Source organism: Nuphar pumila, chromosome 2, assembly GCF_984573655.1.
Source record: "Nuphar pumila chromosome 2, dmNupPumi1.hap1.1, whole genome shotgun sequence".
In the NCBI taxonomy this organism is placed as follows: Eukaryota; Viridiplantae; Streptophyta; class Magnoliopsida; order Nymphaeales; family Nymphaeaceae; genus Nuphar; species Nuphar pumila.
Window position 1 is genome coordinate 101,428,117 of NC_143250.1, and position 24,106 is coordinate 101,452,222.

The 24,106-nt window shown below is 37.6% G+C and overlaps 2 protein-coding genes across 2 annotated transcripts; one reads left to right on the plus strand and one right to left on the minus strand.

The window, feature by feature from the left end:
• Positions 1-432: 432 nt before the first annotated feature.
• LOC149846413 (DNA-directed RNA polymerase II subunit RPB7-like) lies at positions 433-12,383 on the plus strand. The gene is made up of 6 exons (XM_089996344.1): positions 433-625; positions 709-874; positions 2,490-2,540; positions 4,599-4,664; positions 5,123-5,191; positions 12,151-12,383. The coding sequence occupies exons 1-6, from the start codon at positions 510-512 to the stop codon at positions 12,214-12,216; spliced, it is 534 nt and encodes a 177-aa protein (XP_089852470.1). The 5' UTR covers positions 433-509; the 3' UTR covers positions 12,217-12,383.
• Positions 12,384-15,030: 2,647 nt separating this feature from the next.
• Positions 15,031-23,620, minus strand: LOC149846414 (protein SKU5 SIMILAR 14-like). Its single transcript, XM_089991181.1, has 9 exons — positions 23,568-23,620; positions 22,222-22,375; positions 21,935-22,044; positions 19,677-19,947; positions 19,472-19,574; positions 17,424-17,769; positions 16,319-16,684; positions 15,671-15,749; positions 15,031-15,577 (listed from the first exon to the last, which is right to left on the minus strand). Exons 1-9 carry the CDS (start codon positions 23,618-23,620, stop codon positions 15,365-15,367), a joined length of 1,695 nt encoding a protein of 564 aa, XP_089847307.1. The 3' UTR covers positions 15,031-15,364.
• Positions 23,621-24,106: the final 486 nt, after the last annotated feature.

The following is a 24,106-nucleotide window of genomic DNA, read 5'->3' on the forward strand; positions in this document are numbered from 1 at the left end:
ATTAGGAAAGTTGAAAATCTCACTACAAATTCACAGTTGAGAAATTGCCGTTTAAACTTTTGTCACTATGTACGAGGAAAAGGGTTGGTCCTTCATTTTTTTCCGTTGGATCTGGTTAGAAACCTCTAAAAATGGTACCTACAAGTATTTTTTTTGCTCAATTTGAACGGTTAGATGTTTACTTACGAGAAACAAGCCTTCTTTCAAATTGATTTGATGTAAAGATGTAAATATTTTATCAGCAAAATTTAGTAGGTCCATCCCCTTCTCTCCTCGTTAAGAATGTAAAATCCCCTTTTATAATCCGAGTTCAATCTCGAAATCGGTTCCAGATTTGTCCAAGTCCTAGGACTTAGATCTGACCCGTTTGGCAACCTTTCCCTTATAAATAGTCAGTCGAATCTGTGTTTGCTCATTCCCCCTTCTTCTCCAGGAAGAAGGATAACAAAAAAGGAAGAGGGAACGAGGGAAGATTCGTAGTCTTAAGATTTTTCCTTTTTAGCTTCAGAATGTTCTTCCACATCGTTCTCGAGCGGAACATGCAGCTCCACCCTCGCCACTTCGGCCCCCGCCTGCGGGAGAAGCTCGTCTCCAAGCTCATGAAGGACGTCGAGGGCACTTGCAGGTATTCATGCTCTCTTTCATATTCAGGGGATTTTCATAATTCCTTTCTTGTTTTGTGTTTGATTTGGTGGAATCGGATTGCAGTGGCCGGCACGGCTTTGTGGTGGCGATAACGAATGTGGATAACATTGGGAAGGGTCTGATCCGCGACGGAACAGGCTTCGTCACATTTCCAGTCAGGTATCAGTGCGTCGTGTTCCGGCCATTCAAGGGGGAGATTCTGGAAGCTGTCGTTACGATGGTCAATAAGGTGCCCTATGTTAATTTTGTTATCTAAATGTGCAAATTTGAATGTTTTCTCATCGGAAAGACTTGGTAATTCGCAGCACAGAATCATTGGTGGTGGATGAATGAGCATTCTTTGCTGAATTTGCATGGAATGCCTTGGTTTCTGATTTTTCTGTTTGTCTATCTATGCCTGTAGAGTAATTTAATCTGGGGAGTTTCAATTTTTGATGTGGAGATCGTTTGTTAGACTGTTTAGGAGTTGAATTACTTCGTGGACGTTTGGGATACAGTTCTTGAGCAGAACCTCACCCCTGCAAATTTCGGGAGTTAGGTTTTGGTTAAGAAGCGGAAATCCATCTACCTGTATTTGCAACGTAGGTATTTTGGTGCTAACTATAGCTCTTATTCATTTTGTGGGGATGGATGAACTAATGATGTGTAATGGGTGGTTTGGTTTGTGAGCTATCTTTTTTCTACGTGATTTGGTGCCTGAGTATTAACTGCTTTGTCACCAGAAGCAGCTTGTGAAGACCCAAATGCTGCATAAAACTCATTTTCTAGAAATCTTGGGTGGTGTTTTGGATGAATAGATTAGTCATAATTACCTTGGTGTACTTATTTTCACCCTTGATAATGTTAATTTCAATATAATTGTCTTCAGAGAATATGGTTGAAGGCGAAGAATACCTATTTTAGCTTAGTGATAAGTGGTAGCTTTTGATAAGGCTTATAGTGACGGCCATCATATATTGTCAGCTTAAATGTGATGCTCCAATGGACTATTAAGCAGATAATGCTAATTAGCTAAAGTACAGAAAGCACCAGCATTTTGGATGTATAAAAACTTGGGCAAGAGAATAGAAAAACCAAATGTTCTGATGTGTGTAAAAGCATTTTTGTTGAATAAAAATAACCCAGTAACACATTTTATGGCTTATCTTCTGTTGCCTGCTGATACTAGAAATTTTCAGTTTGACTAATAAAATTGGTACTTATTCATATTTGAGGTCAATGATGCAACTGTATCTATAGTGAGCAGCATAGAATTGCAGAACTTGAATTCTTAAATTTCTGGCTCCAACAGAGCTTTGTGAGCTGCCGTATTGTATTCTTAAGATGTAGAATGTTTTTTAGTCACTGATTTTTCTTGATACTGAATGATTTTTCATTGGGTGATTTTATCACTAATATTTGGTAGAACTATCTTGCACAACCTGGACATCTGAATGTTTGAAATTTCTTGGAATGAAATGGGATTTTATGTTGTTGTTCTCTGTGAGTTGGATGCGTCTTGAGTTCTACTTGTTTCTCTTTGTGCTGGAAGAAATATGATTTTCTGTTTTACTTCAATTTTTTGTTCTCCTTTTTTAATACCTTTTGTGTGTTTGACTCCTTAGAACTCTTTTATTTTGCATTCTGACACTCCATTGTCTACACATTATTGCAATTGAAGCACCTAATATCTGTCCTATTTTACAGATATTGATCTTTATTTTATTTGACATCTGTTTGCATTTTCCTTCTTCCAGATTGCTAATAGGCTTCTTGTAACGTATTCAGCTGTTTCACTTTGCTATTATATGACATCAAGTTGAGGATGATGCTAATTGGCCAGATATAATTTTGAATTCTTGCAGATGGGTTTCTTTGCTGAAGCAGGGCCTGTCCAAATCTTTGTTTCTAATCATGTAAGCACTTCTTTCTTCAGCATAATTTGGGAAACCAACTAACTATTTTGTTGTCTTTTAAAGAACTTTCTCCATATCTTCACCAATTCCTCTCTTTCTATATCATCTCAATCTTTATGTAGAGGCTCCTCTTCATCTATTTCTGTTTATAAACTTCATTAAAACTTCAATTCTTTTATTAATGAAGTTGCATGTAACACTAGGAAATCAAACACATCATCAAAGATTGTCTTTTTTTTTTGTATGGATAAAAATGCATCATGACAATCCTAATCACATGTAACGACACAAGGGAAGAAATACATCTCCTGAAAATCACCTTTCTCAATGCATGTTGGTTTGTTCATCCATGTGTATGTGTGAGGAGTGTACCCTCTGATTGTTTTTGGCCATAACAAGTCTAGATGTCAGTATGGAGGTGAGTATCAACTATCAATTGCTGTGAGTTCAGTTTAGCATTGTAAAACAAGATAACAATCAACATTTTGTTCATGAAAAGATAGTGATCAAGAAGCACTCCATAATACATAGACAAAAGCGAGTTGTATATCTATCTGTGAGAGCTTATTATGCACAAGATATTGGAAATTGGATTTGAAACTATCCTTGGTTCTTAAATGTTGAAAAAATTGCAGGTGTAGAAACAAGGTTGCGACGTGTTTATTCTTTAATGTTTCTCTGTCTTTCTTGAAGTGTTATAGCCGGAATGTATAAATTGTAGCCATCTGTTGCTCATTTTTATTGCAGATGACTTCCTTTGTGGTCGAACTATTGGTTTTTAGTTTTTCATATTCCTTCAAAATCAAATGTTGCTTGTAAAAATTGCAATTTAGAGTCCATTTGTTTTACAAGTGCTGATTACTTCTGAACTCATGTTGTATGTGTTTTGCTTGACCTATCTCTCTATTAATTTAGTGGAGGATAAAAGTTCAACTGTTCAACAATGCTTGAACGTTTGGCCTTGGCTGATTACAATCCAAAAGGCCCCATTTTCAACCTCGAAAAATAATTGGAAGAAAGAAGTAGGATAAAGATTTTATGGGGAAAAAGTCAGATGTCCTTACATTTGACTTTTTTTCCATAAAACCAAGCAAAAACTCATAAAAAAAGTCAGGTTAAAATTTTTCTGCATAATTAATTGTTACATATTATGTATTACAATATATTTATTTATTTATTATATTTATATACATTGTATATGTATTACTTGGCCATGACTCGGTCGATTTTTGTTAAGTTCCAGGCTATGTCACATAGGTGCGGGTGCGAATGCGGCGATGCGGCACTTTAAAAAAACTTGGGTGCGGGGAGTGTATATATATATATATATATATATTATTTTTAACAGTTTTAAACTAACACTACGTGTATGTGTGTGCATTTATGTATATATATATAATATAGATAAAAATGGACTTGATTAGGGTTAACTGAATCTACTTTTGGATAGAAATGGACCTCAATGTGGTTGACTTCACCTAACACAAAGGAAGCTGTGTCCAAGTGTTGCACCTGCCTGGGTGCTGGTGCGACGTGGGTGCGGTGCCCTGTTAAAAGAGTCCGTGTTACATAGGTTCCAGGTCATTCAATAATTTGACCCGGTGAATGGCCGAGTCGAGTCACTGAGTTGACTCGGCGGGTTTTAAACACTGAGAAAGACAACTATCTCACATGGATACAGCTGCTGACAATGGGGGATATGACCATTTTTTATGAAGTTCTCAATATGACTAGTAGATAAGAGGACACAATACGAGGGCCAAAATGGAGTATCCATATGAGATAGGAAGACAACATAGGTAAAAGAACTTTAGAGAGGATCTTGATTACTAAGTTGCTGATTCAATTATTTTGAAAATAGTTCAAGCTGAGGGACTTTTTTCATGAAGCATTTCCGTTTTGCCTTCTTTGTGCATGAATCTTTACTTATCTCCTTGCGTTGAAGGGATATTTTAACATGTTCCTGTATTTGATAATTTCACCTATCCTCTTCTGTTTGATTTACTGTCTGCATTGAATATTTACTCATGCTTTCTGATCTCTCTTTGGTTGTGATAGCTGATACCTGATGATATGGAGTTTCAATCTGGTGATATGCCAAATTATATGACTTCAGATGGTTCGGTATGTCTAGTTCTTTGCACGTCTAAAGTTCTATGCACTTTAGAAGTAATTATCCTTCACACTGGAGGTTACAAGGTTTTGCCTAGCTGATAAAATAATTTCTAGCATTGGTCATGTATGTGACACTTTTAATTCATGCCAGCTAACAACAATGACCTTTCCTTTAGAATTCTAGTGTTTAGCAAATGCTGAACAAATATAAATTATGATTATATCAACATTGCAGTCTACTTTTCTACCTGGTGACAAAATATACATTTTGTTTTTCCAAATCTCTGCTTTGAACATTCCTTAAAAAAACAAAAAAGACAATCTTGGCTTTGAAGAGAAAAAAAATGAATAAGGGTCTTTGTGATTGAAGTAGCAATCCTTTAACAATAAAAATGTATGACAGATATTCTTGACTTATTTGCAACTGTATGGAATTAGTTTTGGAACTGAATTTCTTGTCTCTGCAGGTCAAGATCCAAAAAGATAGTGAAGTGCGGCTGAAGATTATTGGGACACGTGTTGATGCCACCGAAATAGTATGTTATTTAGTATTCCTGTTCCGTAATCAATATGGTGATGGTACCAAAATTTCCTTTTGCATAGGAAGATCTTTTAGGTAATGTTTAGTTAGTTCTTACAGTGTTGTCACGTATTTTTTGGAAGAAATCTTTCTGCCAAATAGTTGATTTAAATGGTAAAAAGATGGAAGCCATGTCTTGGTTGTATGCTATGTCACATGGGTGCGGGTGCGGGGATTCGGCACTTCCAAAAAACCCGGGTGCGGGGGTGCGGCAGGGGCAAAAATGTAATATATATATATATATATATATATATATATATATATATATATATATATATATATATATATATATATATATATATATAAAATCCACTACTCAATATGTTCAAATTCAATTAAAACTATAGTTTTCTATAAAAAAATGTACATGAACAAACAACATATTTCACGATTTCTGGTGTGAATGTTACCATCACGGTATAATCATCTGGAAAAACCAATATCCAGTAAAGCATAGCACAGTACCATAGTGTATCTAAGAAAATAAGTTGTACAGGGATTAAATATGTAACACCCCTGGACCCATGTGTGCCAAAAATGCCTACAAATTCCCTATGTTATAGAATATCCATAAACACACATAGATTTCCCTTCTAATAATTAGGGGTGTGATCAGTTACAATGTATATTGCAAATCACAACATATGTTTTAAGTAACATTTCATGTTCATCACATTTTAGGTAGCATAAAATCTCATACTATCTCGACCAATATAACTCCTAGTTGCATCCAAATGTACAACACCATTCATTACACAATTATGATGGGATAAGAACTAAGAAAGTGAGAACAACTAATAAAACATATCCTTTGCTGTAATGCAGGTGTTGCAGACAGATTTTCGACCACGGATAAAAATGCAAACCCGCAGTCATACACAACTATACTTTGAGATACAAAGGAGAACACCGATTAGTTGAGGCAAATCGCAAACATTTTTTCAATTTTAATTTAGGATAACTAAATCGCAGATTTCTATTCATGGATTTCATACAAGAAGAAAAAAAAACGTTTTGTTGCCAGTACTCAGTCCGTGATTTCAATCTTCGAGTTTTTTTTTTGGGTCCATAGCAGCCGAAATCCCCAAATCTTTCGATTTGGGGTTTACGGCAGCCCTTAAAACTCCTCTTTTGATTTTGGGGTTCAAAGCAACTGAAACCCCTAAATCTGCCAATTTGGGGTTTTCGGCAACCATTAAAACCCCTCTTTTTTTTCTTTCAAAATCCTTTATATTTGGGGTGTGTTACAACCCATTGCAAACTTGAAACAAAATACATCCACAACAATCGTAGTAAACCCTACCTGTGAATCGCGGATTCCCGATTTCTTTCTGATTCCCTCTTTCGGCTACCATGAATCCAAAGGAGTCCCCTCGCCATCGTGCTCGTGTGAGCCGTGTGCCTTTTCACCAAATGGTGCGAGAAAGAAAGGAAAACGAGAAGGAGAGAAGTAGGGGAAGGAAGATAACGAGTGAGAGAGACAGGTAACGAGTGAGAGAGGAAGAGGATGAGGGGTTTAGAAGAGTGCGTAAGAGGGGCGAAACAAAAGGGAGATGGGGGTCGTGGGGGTTGGTTACCCCAACACTCCAGCGGCTGCGCAACACCCACTCCCTTTTCATAGGGCAATTTTTTTTTAAAAAAAAAATCCAAAAAAAAAATGGACCGAAATGACCTTGGATACGGTCAACGCACCCAGGGTCGGGTTGACCGCACCCGGTGCCGCACCCGCATCGAGTCACGTCGACGCGGGTGCGGCACCCTGCCAGCCGAATCCCTGTTACATAGGTGGTATGCAATATCAACATCTTAGTTTCTGTTCTGCTTAGTAAAGTCTATGCTAGGGGTGCAAACGGGTTGGATATGGGCTAGATCATGCATGACCCATTCTGATTTTGAGTTGCATTTAATAGATTTGCTTTAGATGGATGTGAATGATATATGATGAGGTAGGGTTGAATTAGGATCTGGAATATATATGGTTATATTGAATCCAGTAAAAACACAATTGGATTTTGTTCAAATCAGAACATAGATCCAACATAAAATATTGATGTTAATCCCATCCAAGCACAAAATTAATCTAATTAAGCATATCCAAGTCCGATTTAAATGAACATTGAGATCTTGTCTTAAAGATCCATATCTTAAATTAATATACCATATTTGAATTGAATTACAAATGCAATCTTTTTGCACCCTTAGTCATGTTTTTGCAATTGGAGCACTACCTTTTGTTCATCATGTCTCTTGAAAGTATGATATATAGATCTTGATTTCTTAATTATCCATTAAATTTTGCAATGTGTGCAAGTCTAATGGCTACTAGCTAGTTTTTCAATTGAGATTGATCATCACTACTTACAAGTTCGGAGCACAGACTATGATTACTTAAAAGCGAAATAAGTTACAATTACTCTTTGGTCCTTGGAAACCATCCCAATCAGCTTTTACATCTATTATTTCTGGTATCTACTTTTGTGAACACTGAACAGCCAGCATGGTGATAGCTAGGGCAGGATGCATGTTTCCATGCTGCTGTCTGGTTGGAAGTAGAAATATTGAAAATTTAAACCTTTTGCCTTTCATACTCAGTTCGTACACCCTTATGCACACCAATATTCTAGTTGTCAAGAGATGATGTTTGCAGAGAAATAGTGTTTGTTAGCCAAGACAAAGAAAATGTGCAAACAAAACTGGAATTTTAGATGAGCACATTGAAGAAAAATAAATTAAGAATTAATACAACAAAAACAAAATGTGTATAGATTGTAACTTTAGTGATGAAGCTAGTGAAAAGAAAAAATGTCATAAATTGCTATTCAACAATGTCAAAAGTTTTGATACTTCGCATAATGATACCACAAGATGGTTGATTTGTGGAAGATATCGCTAGTATGAATGGTGTTGCATTGATAAAGTTTTGACAAGCTAGCCGAGTGTTATATGATAAAGGAGTGACTATGATTAAAAAATGTTTCTACGTGATTGCTATGAGGCCAACACTCTTATACGGTGTAGAGTACTGGCTAAACAAAAAGTGGCATGAAGAAAAAAAGTACGTCATGGGATCGTTTGTTAAAATGGATGTATGGAGTTATAGATGGTAAGATTATAAATAAAATGTGTCAAAAAACATTTATGAGTACTGCCAATAAATAAAAAAATTTAGAAAATGTCATTTACAGATGGTTTGGAACTAAGTCACACAGACTCGACTAAAAGGTTGACGCACTCGCGTCGACACGCCCCGACACAGGTGCGGCTTCGGACACGGGGCAGACACAGTCAACTAAGTGTCAGACTCGGTCAACGCACCAGGGTCGAGTCCATCTACATTTTGGACTCAGTCAACTTTGATCGAGTCTATTTTTGTCCATTTATTAAAATTAATTTAGACTCGGGTTTGGATCCGAACCCAACTTGGATCCAAGACGGTATCAGGGTCGGGCTCCGACCCTTAGGAGGCTACGCAGGGGGAGGGGCAGATGGTAGACCCCTCCCCACTGATCGCTCCCTCTCCCCCACCTGTCCCTCGCTCCTCCGTCACCTTTAGGCTCGCCGACAACCGTAGCCGCCGGCGACCTTACGACGACGCCAACCACCGGCGACCCCAGCCGCCGCCGACGCCAGCCACCGGTGACCCCAACCACCGGTCTGTTAAAATATGTGTACTATTAAATTATGTATCGACATTTGTAATTTCGTATATATATATATATATATATATATATATATATATATATATATACTTTATTCACCCAAAAGGGTATTTCTGTAAATTCCTGTTTTGCGCATATTCCACTTTGGAATATTGCTTGTAATTTTTTACTTTTTCTTTTTTCCTTTTCTTCTTTTTCTTTTTCCTTTTTCCCTTTTTCCTTTTTTGTCTTTTGTGCCACATAGGGAGGCTCCCCAAAGAGTCGTTGGGGAGCCTCCAACGGTCACATATGTGACTGTTGGGGGCTCCCAACGACTCTCTTGGGGGCCCCCTTTTGTGGCTCCTTTTTGTGCTTATAAATAGGGGCTTTCCCCTTTGTATTCTTCACTTCAAGGAGCTTTTGCTCCATTGTAATGGGTGTTACACCCTTTTCTCTTCAATAATATTAACTTATGCCTTATAGGCATTTTGCCCTTTTTGTGGGTTATGTGTTAGCACATTATGTGTTTGTGTCGTTCCCTTTAGTTAATATTGCAGCAAGCTACACAGTAGATTGTTGTTTGCCAACAATCTACAGTCTACCAGATATCTACAGTGAAGCCAATTTTTCAGATGAGATTTTATGTTTCGAGTGTGAGATAAAGCTCCTTAGCTCCACCTAAAGCTTCCAAGAATAGAGTTTCTTAGGAAAAAAAAAAGAGAAGAGCAAGAAGTGCACATGTTGATGTTATAAACTTATATGCATACACATACTTGATGCTATATGCATGATTCACACAATGAATATAAGTGATCAACAAATCAGCAACAAATACAGATACCGAGCATTTCATTTTAGGGTTTCTACCGGCAGCAAATCATTCAACTCATATTGATTTTAGGGTTCATACAGAAGGTAGATGAAGGGAAACCAGACACAGTTCACATTCTAGATCTAGGGTTCAAACAAAATCCAATAAATAATGAAAAATAGAAGACAAAATAGGAATATATAACCTATTTTCATTCCTATATTGTTTTTAGGGTTTTCACGTACCTGAGATGTTGCTTCCTCGCAGATCACAGATATCTGCTTGAGAGAGAGAGAGAGAGGGATGATTGGGAGGGAGCGAGAGAGGACGATCTGGAGGGAACTCCCAATATCTTAGCTTATGGAGATTTAGGATTCCCACCTAAGGAGATGGGAACTCTAAATAGGGAATTCTAAATTTTTAGAATTCCCTTTCTTAAAACCAGAGTTACTGGAAGCTTCTTAGGTAGGTGGGAAGCGCACTTCCCAGAAACTTGCGTGATACTCTTTGCTTCCGAAACTTCATGGGAATCTTGATTCCCCCACACTTCTTATATGCTTCCACATGCTTTTCTCACATTTTTTTTCATGTTTTCCATGTTCTTTCTCTAAATTGATAATCATCATTGTTAGATTTTAACAAAAATTAAATTCTTCTACTGAAAAATCATGAAATATAAGAATAATCAAATTTATTTTAGTTTTATTTTTTTCTTGTTCAATTCATATTCAGTTATCATATTGCTTCCTTTTTTATTCTTGTTTCGCTTTGAAATTGATACTTTGTTTCTCGCTTCGTGTAAATTTTAAAATGTCTCTCTTCTCGCTTTCACTTCCCGTATCATTTCTCACTTCTGCTTCCTAGTCTGGCAACCTTGCTTAAAACAGATGTGGCATTCAAGCAAGAGAACTTTAAGTTATATGAAACGTGAATTTTCATTCCTGAGAATTCACATGAATCAAAACACACCCTAAGTATCCTTGTGAAGAATTAGCTTCAAGAAGGGCCTGATGATGCATATTCTGGGATGGATTATGATATATTCCTATAGTGGTTTTAGCCGAAAGTTATGACTTGTTGCCATATAATTCCTTTTGGTTATCTTCAAAGAAAAGTAATTGTGCAACTGTGAAGTGAGGTTGATAGAAGGTTGCTGCAATTCTTTTGTTTCCACTTGTTAAATTGTAAGGTTTTTGCTTCCAAAGTCAACTCAACCTTTTCGTTGGTTCCCTTTTCTCTTTCATGCATGGTGGATCAACCATATTTTTCTCATTGACCTTTATACATGTTAGAGTTGGCCTGTTACTAATTTGCAAATATGTGCAGACCGTATATGCAAATTTTCCTTAAACTTTTTGTACATAGTGAAAGAATCTGGAGATGTAGTTTTTTACCTGTTAGTTAACTATATGGATGAGATATATCAGAATGCGCCTAGGAGTCAAACCAATAAATAAAAGATAAAATAAGTGAATGCCATTTAAGATGGTTTGGACATGTTGCACGAAAGCCTATTATGACTCATGAAAAAGGTTGACATGATAAAAGTAGAAGGAACTAGGAAAAGAGCAAGACCACTGAGGACTAGGAAGAAGGCAGTCAGATGCGACATAAACGATTATAAAGTGACTGAAATTGCAGCTCTAGATAGACAAGAATGAAAAAAATGACTCGCAAAACCAACCCCATGTAATTGGGATAAGGCTTGATGATGATTAGTTAACCTTGTGGAGGAAGCACAACAATAGAATTCGCTAGGAAAAGATTTTTCTCCATCATTGTCATGTATAACAACACTGTCTGTGGATACTTCACTTTGCATGTGTCCCAGTTGACATGACATGGCACCACTCACTTGACCAGACACGCCACAATACTCATGAGCACCGTTAAATCCTTCTTGATTATAGACAACACCATGTCCTTGCAATTTTCCTTTTTTATGATCTTGATCCTTTATTTTTGTGTGCTTTTTCCTTTTAAAATTTGTCAGGACATGTTTTAATTTTTAACTTAGATTTATTATTTAATGGGCTTATTATTTGATGATGTATATCATATTGGCTTAGCATTATTGATCAATAATTTCCACTTAAAAGAAAATATCCATGCTTTATTGCTTTTGATTAAGATTTCCTAATGCATATAACGATATGTGCATTAGGAAATCCATATGGCTATCTGCCTGCGTCCTAGTCTTACTGAGCTCCTATATTGTACCAAACATGTCTTTCTCGTGTCCATATTCATGCATCCATCACTTTTGTTGCTAGATAACTGCATTAGTAGCATTGAGAATAAGAGACCCATGTAACGATTTGTGTTCATCAACATCAACAATGTCTGTCACCATGTGTATCTGTTAGCATGCTTGCTTTTATTTGATACTTTGTCTGATTGATGTTACCATTAGTTTTTTTTTTCTTATTTGAACACTTTATCTAATACCTGGTCATGTAATTGCAGTTCTGTATTGGTACTATTAAGGATGACTTTTTGGGCGTCATTAATGATCCAGGCGCAACAACATAGATGTAAGCTGTAGAATAGCTGTTGATGCCTGTGAATTGTCACTGGGGTGTGATATGCACTTAAAACATGCTTCTACTGGTGTTTAGAATGTAAATTTGCTTAGTGTTGCCTGCTTATATGAAACTTGGATGATGAGTTTGCAGTAAAATTGTTCTGCGGTTCCCCAATTAAGTTAATCTGTGCAGTATCAGATACTTTTTTGTTACCTAGATTAGTAAATTGTCGAGCTATGTGGCATACAAGTATAAAAGTAGTTTTCATATTTGTTATGTTACTGGAACCAAGCTGGCTGGTCTGTTTTAGTGTTTTCATATGTAAGACCCATTTAGTCGACAGTGTTTATCATTCTATAGTCGATGTAATCAAATAGGGAACTAGCTAATGCATAGTTGGCAAACTCGTGACTCGGGCTCGGATTGGACCCCTATTGGATCACGGAGTCAGCGGGTTGACTCGGTGACTCGGATGAGTCAGGTTTCTATATTTTATAGTGTAAGCATATGAATAAGACATGAAAATAACTAAAACTTCAAGCTAATATGTCAATAGCTAAGTTACAAAAACATATAATTATGCATGATTATTGACTTTTTTCATTGAACAATATTAGATTCTTCATAACAAGTGACTATATAAGAATTATGCATTAAAATAATAAATACATGATAAAAAAATTTATTTGATAGGTTGGATCGGCAGTCCTGAATCATGACCCAGCGGATCCGGGTCGACTTGGGTGATTTCCGAGTCGACTCGCTGGGTTTTTCAACTACGAGCTAATGTATCTCTCAACATTTTCAGCTTCAAGATTAAATTGGGAGGCGAAAAAATGTCGATGTGCATATTTTTGGTTTTTAATGTGGATAATATATAAATCAGATGTAAATATGGAAATTGATGATGGTTCATAAACCAGTTTGGGTCTTTTTATGGTTGGGCGCTCATTACCCAATAATCCAACTCCGTTTAAATCCCTAGCCTCTAGAGACGTCAATCAATCAGATTTTATCTGATCTGACCGAATTCAATTCTATTTAGTTGCATTTGTTTTAGCCAAAATCATATCCTATTATCGGATGCAGATACGGTTTTAATTTTTTGCTATCAAATCCAACAAATATCTGAATTTGATCGATATTCGAATTCATTTACATGGTAGAAAAATGGATCTGGTATGAGCTTTTCACCATCTGAATCCGAATTTAAATCCTTTTGTCCTAAGCCCCTCTCTGATTAGTCAGATATCAAGGTTCTAAAGGGAAGAGAGAGTGAATGGAGAAAGAACGTTTGTAATGGCCTTGAGAAAGGGTTATGTCTGGTAGTGGAGTTTGAATCTCTAAGGAAGTTTATAAAATTGAAAAAAATCAAAGCCATTAATTCTTCAAATGAGCAAATGTGAATACAAAAGCAAGGTTTCTTAAGGTACGAGGCACAATGAGGCGTTTTTTAATTTTTTTTATTAAGTCATAACGAGGCATGAGCCTCGATATGTCTCAAGTGGGGATGTCAATGGGTTGGGTTTACCCGGACCCGAACTATATCAAACCCTATAGGGTTTGGGTATGGTGATAAATAAGAAGACCTGATAACGACCCAGATCTGGACCCAAAGGCCTGATTAATGCATGAAGCCGGGTATTTATACCAGACCCTGGCCCAACCCGAGTTCTGATTAAGACCCACAATTTTTCAATGTAAAAATGATAAAATAATATTATTTTACTGGGTATGGCCCGATTTTGGTTCATGTAGTTCTTATCGGTCCATTTATGGTTTCTCTTATTGTGGGTCTGATTTGACCCGGGTCCAGACCCAATTTCATACCTGAAAACTGGGGCCAGGTCTGGTTCCACCTGGGTCCGAACCAAACCTGACCTGTTTACACCCCTAGTCTCAAGGCATGAACCTAGAAAATTAATAATTTAGAAAAACATTTTGCTAAAAACCCACTTTTTTTTTTTGCTTGGCAAAGGAAATAACCAGCTGTGCATTGATACCCCTCTGGTTGGTGAAATCTTTGAGATTCTATGCCCACCTGGGAGAATAGCTACGCCTCGAGCTTATGGCCAGGAACGTCCTCTGTGGATTTTGAAAGGTGGTCATCTAGTTCCATATCATGTAGGGTGGGTCAGGTTTGCACTGGGTACGCAACTAAACCTGAACCCAAGTCTCTGGATATGGGCATAAAGTGTCGACCTGAATAATATTCGGGTTGACTTGAACCTAACCTGAATTATATGCTGGCTGGGTTTGAGTTATGATTGTGGACTACCGACTCGACTTTTTTGCTGGATACCCAACCCAACTGGATTGTTCTATATGTATTTTGAGCAAAAGTAAGCTTCTAAAAATTATGCAGATCCAGGTTTCAGATTTCATTTTAGTGACCCTGTAAACCCTGAACTCAACACTTTGTTATTTGGGTGGATTCGAGTACACCCTGGTCGGGTACCCAACCAGCCATTGACAGCCCTAATATCAGGTGACAAACCATGCTTGTCCGTAGCCAGGAAGGTGGAACCCTTGTGAACTCACTATAAGCCACAAAAATAATACAGTAATTTTCATATCATCCAAACATGCCCTTAATTTCTAGAATACATTTTAGCTTTCAAGGTCATTGCCATCAAACATAGGAAGTTGCAATCTATAAGAGTTTGAGCCATCATGATGGCAGCTGATGGATTGCAACTTGCAAGAACTAGACCACTTAGAGTTGCCATTGTTTAAACTAAGCACGTTTCATAGGCTGAAATTTCTTCCTTTGGAACTTGATCGAAATCAATGGCAAGTATTTCTACAATAATTTGTCTACTTTATTTTGAGAGAGAGACTATTGGATCTCTAAATTCTTATTGGTCTTAAAATCACATAACATACCTTACCATGAAGCTACAAGAATTAAGAGTCTAAAACTATACCCTTAGAGGGCACCATGCCAAATTCCCATACAGTAGTCCCCACGTCTTAGCATTGTTCACTAATTGAAAATCATAAAAAAAGAAAAAGAAAATTGAAGCATATATCAAGATTAACATGATTTAGACAACATCTCGAGTTGAGCACTAGGGAAGCATGCATCCATGGATCTCCACGTCAGTCACCCTCTCGTGACCAAATATGGATTTCAGGTATCAACAATGAGCCTATCAGAGCGGCCGGGTTCGACGACCGGCTGCCCGGCCACAGAGGAGTGCATTTCTTGGGATGGGGTTCTCATCTCTCCATGAATTTGCAGGGGAATACACCCTCAGGTAGAACTGTTGTCCCAAGTACTGCCTAGCCCAATTCTCTGATCTTATGTTCCACATCCCCACATTGTCTAAAGGCATGTACACTGCAGTCCATGACTCTGGGTATACCTGTCACAGCAGCAGATAACACTGTTTCAGACAATTCAAACCAAAGGACTATGAATCGTTCATCTTTCTCAATGGTGAAACAGAAAACTTAACCTGAGTTGTGCATCTGTAAATGCCGTCGCGAAGATTGTATCCTTTCCTGCTGGCCGGAGTCCATTGTCCTCCATCCATTCTGCTCATAATCAACAGTAGAATTTCAATGACTTGGCTCTCAAACAATATAAAACAGCAGTAAGAAAAAAAAATGGAGACATTGGATTCGTCCGACATCAAACAGGTCCTAAAGGAAAAGTAGAACAATACAGTTTGCTTTTTATTTTTAATGGCGAGGAACCACCAAGATCAATCTTGGGAGTCACCTAATTTGCCCCACCCTATACTGGTAAACATTGGAAGAGTAGATCAGATACAGTTAAAGTAATAAAACATTTCAAACCTGTCTCTGGTACCATGATGAGGGGTAAAACATGTAAGTTTTTATGGGGGTTAAATAATGTTATGGAGCAGACTTAGAACAAGTCCACTGCAGAGGAACCGACATGATAATATCATGCTTGGCCCCACCGGTATTATTCCCTTCAGCTACAATGGCAGCAATTGTCGGTGGCTGGCCAATAACTACCACACCTTATTGATCACAATTGATCTTCCATGAAAGTGTGAGTTTCATGTACAATAGAATAATGTAGGGATCCCCTGTAACTTCATTATATAGTAATGAGAAGGAATCAGGTTAATTACCCGACGACGAAGAACGAGTAACCATCAATGTGCCATGACTGCACCGTGTTCTCGTAGTTTTGGAATATAATCTCAATGTATGCCCGGAAGTCAGCTGCCATTACGGATGTCTGAAGATAGCCACCACTTCCGGTCGGGTAGTTTGGGATGCTACCAAGGGTGAAAACTCCACCAATCTTGTAGAAGTCGGCGATCTTCAAAGGCGTGTCGGCTGGAATGAATGATACACCATTGACAGCATATCTCTGCTTGCCATTGATGACGGGTGCCGAATTCGCCACTTCAATAACTCGAGTAGTATTGACCAATCCATAGTGGTACGAGCCTTGTGGATTCGGCCTCGCTGCACTCGCAGTCAGATTCCAGCTAGAGATTCAGAAGAGAAAAAGAAGGAAAGAGTTAGAACGCTTTGTTAAAGTGTTGAACACAAGCACACAAGCATGGAGCTTCTTTTCTTTTTTTTCGTTTGCAATGAGAAACCACTGCTTTGGTTTGGACTTTGGACATCACGTTAAGCAATATGATAATGATCAGTTTCTAAGCTCACTGAACCAGCAGGTTGGGTTCAATCCCAAATTTGCATTCAGTTCACCTAACAACAACCAAACTTAGCTTAACATAGTCTAGGTCACATCTTTAAGGTTCGTGGGCCATCGTTTTTTCAAGTTCTTGAAAACCTTGCTTACATGTCACAATCACATAATTCAAAACTCATTTTCTACTGAACAAACCTTGTAGATCGCATCAGTAAGGTCGGATCTACAAAGCAAATTCTAAAAAGTATGAAAAGAAGGTGACTTATACTCGACAGTTTTGTGCCTCCAAAAACACCAAATATTCACCCCTTTGCACTAGTGATATGTATAAGGTATACTGTTACACCAATTATTAAAAAAAAAGTTAGGATAACTTGGCAACTGTGCCATATATCTCAAAAACCAAATTCCTAACAAGTCTGATTTTTGAATCAGTTGATGCACTCAAACACCCTAGTATTGGGGGGAACAAATTTTCTAAAGTCATCATCATGAACTTGCCTACATCGAGTGCCTAGTGGAAAAGCAATCAGTGAGCATAAGAAATGGAATCTTTGGAAGAATAATACCGTATGGATCTAGCCTGATTGAGGGACCAGTCTATCTGAATGGTGGGGCCGCCCGGTGGCGGGCCAGATACCGGACCCGCAGAGTTGCTGTAGTGCAATATGGCTGTACTGGTGAGAACAGGACTGGTGAACCTTGTGGACACCACAATGTAGTAATCCTGACCGGGCTGGTCCATGGTCACCAGCACCGAGTACGATTGCCCGAGATGAACATCCAAAGAAGAGTACTTGTTCTGAAGTGTGTGAGAGCCCTCCACTTCCACCAACATCATGGTGTGCCCCTGGATCCTGAAGTTGAGGGACGTTGTCAGACCCACGTTCGAGATCCGAAACCGGTATGTCTTGCCTGAATGAGCAGACATTGATACATAGTCAGATCTGCTGCTGCAAATCAATAACATGGTATGCATGGTCAAGCTCAAACAGCAACAATTGCAACCGTTTGAGCTTAAATCTAAAACTTCTTTGAGTAATTGATCCATGGAGTTCACTTTGTCATACAGCTCGGCTTCATGGAATTCCATGTATCTAAAAGTGTATCACATGAATACGACGGTACAAATTTATTATCACCACACAGTTTTTTTTTTATAGTCCAGCTGGGGTTAGGCAGCCCCCCACCAGTTATACAACTATAAAATTGGGTTTTGAACTTGCAATGTCTCAACACAAAGTTATAATGAAATTAATGATACTGTAAGATCGGCTATGGCCCAGCTTTGCTATCAACAAGATCACATGTTAGGCAGATTTTATGTCTTTCCAATTGCAGCAATCCAAGTCATTGTCCCATAGAAAGTTTGATCATAGCATCCCATTAATTCGAGAAATGCATTGATGCAAGTTGTCATGCTTTGATCATGGGAGTAACAGTTTGTCCCAGAGTTACTGGAAGCTTCTTAGATAGGTGGGAAATTCGCTACACAGAAACTCCCTTCGAAAACAGGATACTTGCTTCCGAAACTTGATGGGAATCTCGATTCTCCCACGCTTCTCCTATGCTTTCCAATATGTTTTCTCGCTCTATTTTTCATGTCTTTTATGTGTTTTCTCTCACGCTTCTCACTCACTTCCATATGCTTTCTCTAAATTGGCAATCATCATTTTTAGATTTTGTAAAACATTTAAATATTACACTAAAAAAATCATGGAATTTAAGAATAATCACTTTTATTTTAGTTTTTATTTGTGTTCCATTTTGATTCCCATTCAATTCTTATATTATTTTTTTTATTTCTTGTTTTCTGCTTTTTATATATTTTAAAATGCATCGCTCCCGCTTCCTAGTCTGGCATGATCCTTGGTTTGTCCTACTCTAAGACCAATTCTTAGTATACATTTATGTTGTCAATATCGTTTCAGACCTTGAACAGTTTTGAAAACGATTCAGGTGAATAGGTCGATTCCGATTCGGAGCTGAATCGACCAACCTTTAACCAGAGTGACGTGTCACAAAATATTAATATATTAACAAATATTTGTGAACAAATCATCGCTGTACCGTATCGATTTCTGGCCGATTCACACCGATGCTGACAACATTGGTATACATCACCCAAACCAACCATTTAAAATAAGCAGAGATATATGCAAGCAGTTCATAAATATATCGATATTTTTTTTAAATATCCAGAGATTATCATAGTATTAGTCAGCTGATTTGAATGACAAAAATACCATGATTTTTTTTTTTTAAATATCATGATTTATAATGATAGTTGCCTTTTTTTCGGCAATATCTCAGGGAAAAGCAGCATTTCTGTTTTTTTTGCATATTTTAATTTTATTCTTTTATATACGTAATTTTTATTCTTTAAATACTTAATTTTTCCAATGAAACCTGCAAGGAATAAGAAAATTCTCACGAGAAATGTATACTCGTGTAATTGCCATTTTGTTCGTCCATCACTGCGTATGATTTTGTTTTGAAAATTACATGAAATTCGGAATGTCAAAACAAAATTCGAATTCCATGGTATTGGTTTTCAGCTGTTCTAACCAAACAAGCATTAGAATTTGTTCGATTTCGGCAAGATTGAAAGAATTACCTTGATCAACGGTGAAGGATAGGCCGTTGGCGCCGCGACCATTGATAAGGATGCCATCAGGAGAAGGCAGGTTTTGGCCATTGTCCAGAATTGCCTTCAGATCCTGGATTTACCATTAAAACAGTCAAATTAATTAAACATGCTTAGGAATAATTATATAAATATCTTGGTGCTTCTATCTTATGAGTTATATATAGACACTTACAGTATGGTTGGCCTTAAACCAGTCACCAATGAGTAGGGTGTAATCTCCGGCAGGAGACGGGAAAGGGACGGGGATGAGCGGCCGGCTGTAGATCCTGAACCCGCCGAACCCACCGGCGGCTTTGTGGAGTGCCAGGGAAGGGAAGTAGAAGTAGCTCCCAATCTGGTCCTTGGCTTGCAACACATATGTGAAGTTCTTCCCTGGTGGTATGGGGCAGTTGGTACCATAAACACCGTCTTGCCATGAATTCCTTCTCTGCTGTATACCATTCCTGATTCCACAAGAATCAATAGTAAAAAATTCTTGGGATACAGTCTGTCAGTTGCCGCCGATCCAACAACAGATGATGGGTGCAATCACATTATGACAGTGGACCGGGGACAACCATCCCCTTCCCGTCTCAAAATCCTACCCTCCATTCCTGCACGGCTTTTTATTTTAACCTCCATCCCCGTCCATGCAGGGCAGGACCCCATTTTCCCTCGGTCCACTGCCATATTTATAGGACAGGGAACAGGGGACAGGGCAGGACGGGGAAAGCATAAGTCCATCCCCGTCCCATGTCCTCCATTCCCGGTCCAAATGAGACGAGGGGCGGTCCACTGCCGTCCCTAAATCACATTGCAAACTGATATCCAACAGTTCTAGATTCATGCAATATAATGGTGGGTTCGAGCTGACTAAGACCACTCAACTCAAAGCACATCTCCCAAGATTAGTAATGCTGCTAATACAAAAAGTTTGACGTGGTATAGACTAATCGTTGTCAGTATCTACCCATACGTATCGTATCGGCAGAAAATCTAAAAAAAATGCATAAAATTAATTTTTAATATTATTTTAATGATTTTAACATGTGTCAAGCTGACACAAAATAATTTTTAACCGATTCACCTAAATCGTTGGCCAAAACTATTCAGGGCCGATACCGATACTGACAACATTGGTATAGACAAACAGGTTCAACTGAACCAATCGCTTTAGCTGCACTTATTTCCAAGACTGTACCTAGTTCCGAGCATACCAAAGCCATAAAAACAAAGGGAAAATAAATTTGTTATTATACTAATTTTAATACTAAATTATTAATATTAAATATTAGTAATATATTTTAAGGGGAAAACACAGTGGTACCTATTATATCATGCTGCTAGTTTTACAAAAGATTGGCAGATATCATACTGTTCATTTTCAATACTTATAGTTTTATTTTATTTTTTTAAACTGTGTAACAAAGAACCATCTAACATTTTATAGTTATTATATTTAGCTGAGTGCAAAAAGAACAAATCGTAACTAGATGAGTTGTTCAAGGAAAACAAAAAACAAAAAAAAAAAAATCAAGTCGGCACTTGAAATGCATTCAGGTAAAGTAAGCCTTTTGAAGGTAATAACCTAACATTATTGGCTTTCTGATTCTAGTTAAGTGAAGTTAAGTGCAACCGTGAGAGAGAGAGAGAGATGTAATAAATAGTGTTAAATAGTATCAAAATTGCACTAGTAAATATAAGGGTTTAAATGGGTCATGTTGAGGTGGATGATTTTTTGACAGAACATGACGTGCAATATATGTCACATAGACACTTCATTTTGGTCAGCGTATCGTGTCTTCTTGTATACTTGGTTAATATTTTTTTTTTTAGAGCAAGGAATCTTTGCTGGAGCGAGGAAAACCCCGGGTTGTACTTTTACTCGAAGAAACCGTCCCAGGTGCAGATTACCAACCACACTGTCTTCTTATATACTAGTTAATAATTATGTTGAAAACTTCGTAAAAATGATCTATCTCCGTATCTACAGCCGTGTCTATGTGACATGGCTTGCAATAAAGACAAAAAAGCTACAAGGCTTTTTATTTCGGCAGTGTCACTATTGATTTCACAATGTTTCCTTCCCCGTGCATTTCTACATTACCCAGAAAAATACGATTTTACCAAAGGGCCACAAGTAGGCCTACCACCGTAACCATTTTCAACTCAGCAGCGGAAAGGGAGAAAAAGGAAAAAGCAAACAAGAGCACACCAGAAAGATCCAAAACTACCATAATCAAGCACGGTACAAGATCCACAGAGACTGTAGGAAAAAGGTAAGCAACTTCAATGACAAACTAAGAATGATGAAAATTCCCCTGGGAAATGGGTTTCCCATCTACCATTTTGGACACAATGACAGAGCTTGAAGAAATCAAACCATAATCTTACTGAAAAGAAAAAAAAAAGAGAGTGGAGTTTTCCTCTCTTTTTTTTTTTTTGTTTTACCAAGAGATTAAGAATGGCTCTGGAAGGCTATTGTAAACGTTAATGATGAGATTGTCGTTGGTGACGCACTCGATCGAAGGCCCAGGAAATTGCCAGTTTATCAATATCCCCTGCAATGATCACCATTCCATAAATATCCACATTTTTTTTTATGATGGTCATGAGTCATGATGATGGTGGTGCTGAGTGATGATACTGATACTATTTTTATCTATTATTTAATAATAATAATAACAACGGTGGTGGTGGTAATGATGATGACAGTGACAATGGCATTCTACGCTCACCTGTTGCTTGACACCAAGTGGGTAGATGTCACCGTAGGTGACATTCCATGTGAAAAATCGGTAAGGGTTTTCCCCACTCACAAAGGAAAGAAGAAACACAAGGAAGAAAGACAGGGATCTGAAAGGAATGCTGCTTCTCATGGTGCTTGCAAGCCTAAGAAAACAAACAAAAAGTTAGAAAAAAAAGAGAATGTATGGGATTGTGAGAGACAGGCCCTTGTACAAGGCTTTTATGGGGGGAGAGAGAGAGAGAAGAAGAGACGAAGAACCAGAGTGGAGGGATTACACAAACCTGATTTACCAAAAATAAAGACTACTTGGGGGCCAATGTGTTGGAACACTGCCTCAGTGCATCTATGGAGCCAATGAGAGAGAGAGAGAGAGAGAAAGAGATGGTTGGTTCTTGGAACTTCCTTCCCGCCTCTTTATGCAAGTTTTTTGAGGTATCTGTTTGGGCCTATATGGCCTTTGTATATTGCCCACATTGAGTGAACTGTCAGGGGAGTAAAGGGGGAGTGACGGTACTGGTATTTAAAATTTTAAAGCAGAGGAGATATTATGGTTGTAGCCCCTCTGTATTTGGGAAATTTTCTGCAACCCTGCTCAATTATTATTAAACTGCAAAGTAAGGGAAAAAAATCAAAGAAACTCTTTGGTTTGCTTGGGGAATAGGGAGCGGAGCGCTTGCATTGCATGCTATAAATTGAAGTGGGAAAACAGGGATTTTTTTTTTGTTTTTGTTTTTAAAGGCAAGCTGGGGTTAGGCTGACCCCACCGGTTATTATTCAACTTACCACTGGGATTTGAACCTGCAACGTTCCACCAAGGAGACGTTCACTGACAACTCCCACTAACCACGTGGAGCCCCCTGTTGGTATTGTGGGAAAAGAAAAAAACATAAAAACAATTTTTTTCTTTTTTAGAGTAATTTAATATCAATAATAGTTTTATAAAAACATTTTTAAATATTAAAATATCATAATATAGTTTTTTTATCAATTAAAAATCCATGTTCAAGTGTCATTTTTTCAAAAAAAAAGAAAAGATTTGAAACTTGAAAGTTGAACCTTTATCATGTGTCCTTGAGTCCACAAATCTTTATTGACACAAAAATAACATCCTCTCACTCGTGCTTTCTCTCTCTCTCATATCGTGTATTCTCTTCATTAAGACCATGATTTTGAAGCAAAAAATATGTAAGAAAAGTGATGAAAATGAAAAATCTGTATGGATTTTTCAACCCTTTCAATCCAAAGTTTTCCCCCGAGGAGAGTATTTTTAAAAAGTACACTTTTGATAAGAAACATCTACCAAGAGAAAATTTATTTTCAGTCTTTATCACCCACCGTCTCACCACCACCTTCCTCTTCCTCTTCCTCTTCCTCTTCCTCTCTCCCATTTATTTACATTTTCCCACTCAGTTCTCATGCCACACAAACAAGTGAAAAACTTTCTTTTGAAAAACTTCTAATATAAAAAAAAACTCGCTTGGGCAAAAAAAATTTTTTTTTCCTACGAGAGTTTCTCTCCCCTTCCAAGAGTGCCCTAAAACAAATCAATGACGATGGCATTCTAATCATTCTGTTTGGTTAAACAATGTTCAAAAATGATTTTAGAACCAAACCTGTCTTTGAACCCTAAACTATGAAAAGGACGGTTAAATGTAAAAACCAAAAATCTTGGCTGGCATTTTGTGAATAGCTTGTAAATTAATTTCTATGTACTTTTAAAAGGGTTAGGTTTTGGAGGTACAAGTTGGCAGCGAAATGTTCTCAACCCCAAATAAATTACTTCACGTGGTTGTTGGTTCCTAGCTTTGTAAATTAAAATTAAACTTTTTTTCGACGGACATAAATTAAATTGACAAGTTACATGTGAAATTACC

What these genes read in the sequence shown, in the direction of transcription:
- LOC149846413 (XM_089996344.1), top strand. Translation starts at nt 510, where the DNA reads ATGTTCTTCCACATCGTTCTCGAGCGGAACATGCAGCTCCACCCTCGC. An exon ending in AAATCTTTGTTTCTAATCAT is followed by an intron (nt 2,541 to 4,598) that starts GTAAGCACTTCT and finishes TGGTTGTGATAG; the next exon opens with CTGATACCTGATGATATGGA. An exon ending in GTGTTGATGCCACCGAAATA is followed by an intron (nt 5,192 to 12,150) that starts GTATGTTATTTA and finishes ATGTAATTGCAG; the next exon opens with TTCTGTATTGGTACTATTAA.
- LOC149846414 (XM_089991181.1), bottom strand. Translation starts at nt 23,620, where the DNA reads ATGGGAGAGAGGAAGAGGAAGAGGAAGAGGAAGAGGAAGGTGGTGGTG. An exon ending in CACTTGGTGTCAAGCAACAG is followed by an intron (nt 22,045 to 22,221) that starts GTGAGCGTAGAA and finishes TGATCATTGCAG; the next exon opens with GGGATATTGATAAACTGGCA. An exon ending in AATCAGGCTAGATCCATACG is followed by an intron (nt 16,685 to 17,423) that starts GTATTATTCTTC and finishes CTGAATCTCTAG; the next exon opens with CTGGAATCTGACTGCGAGTG.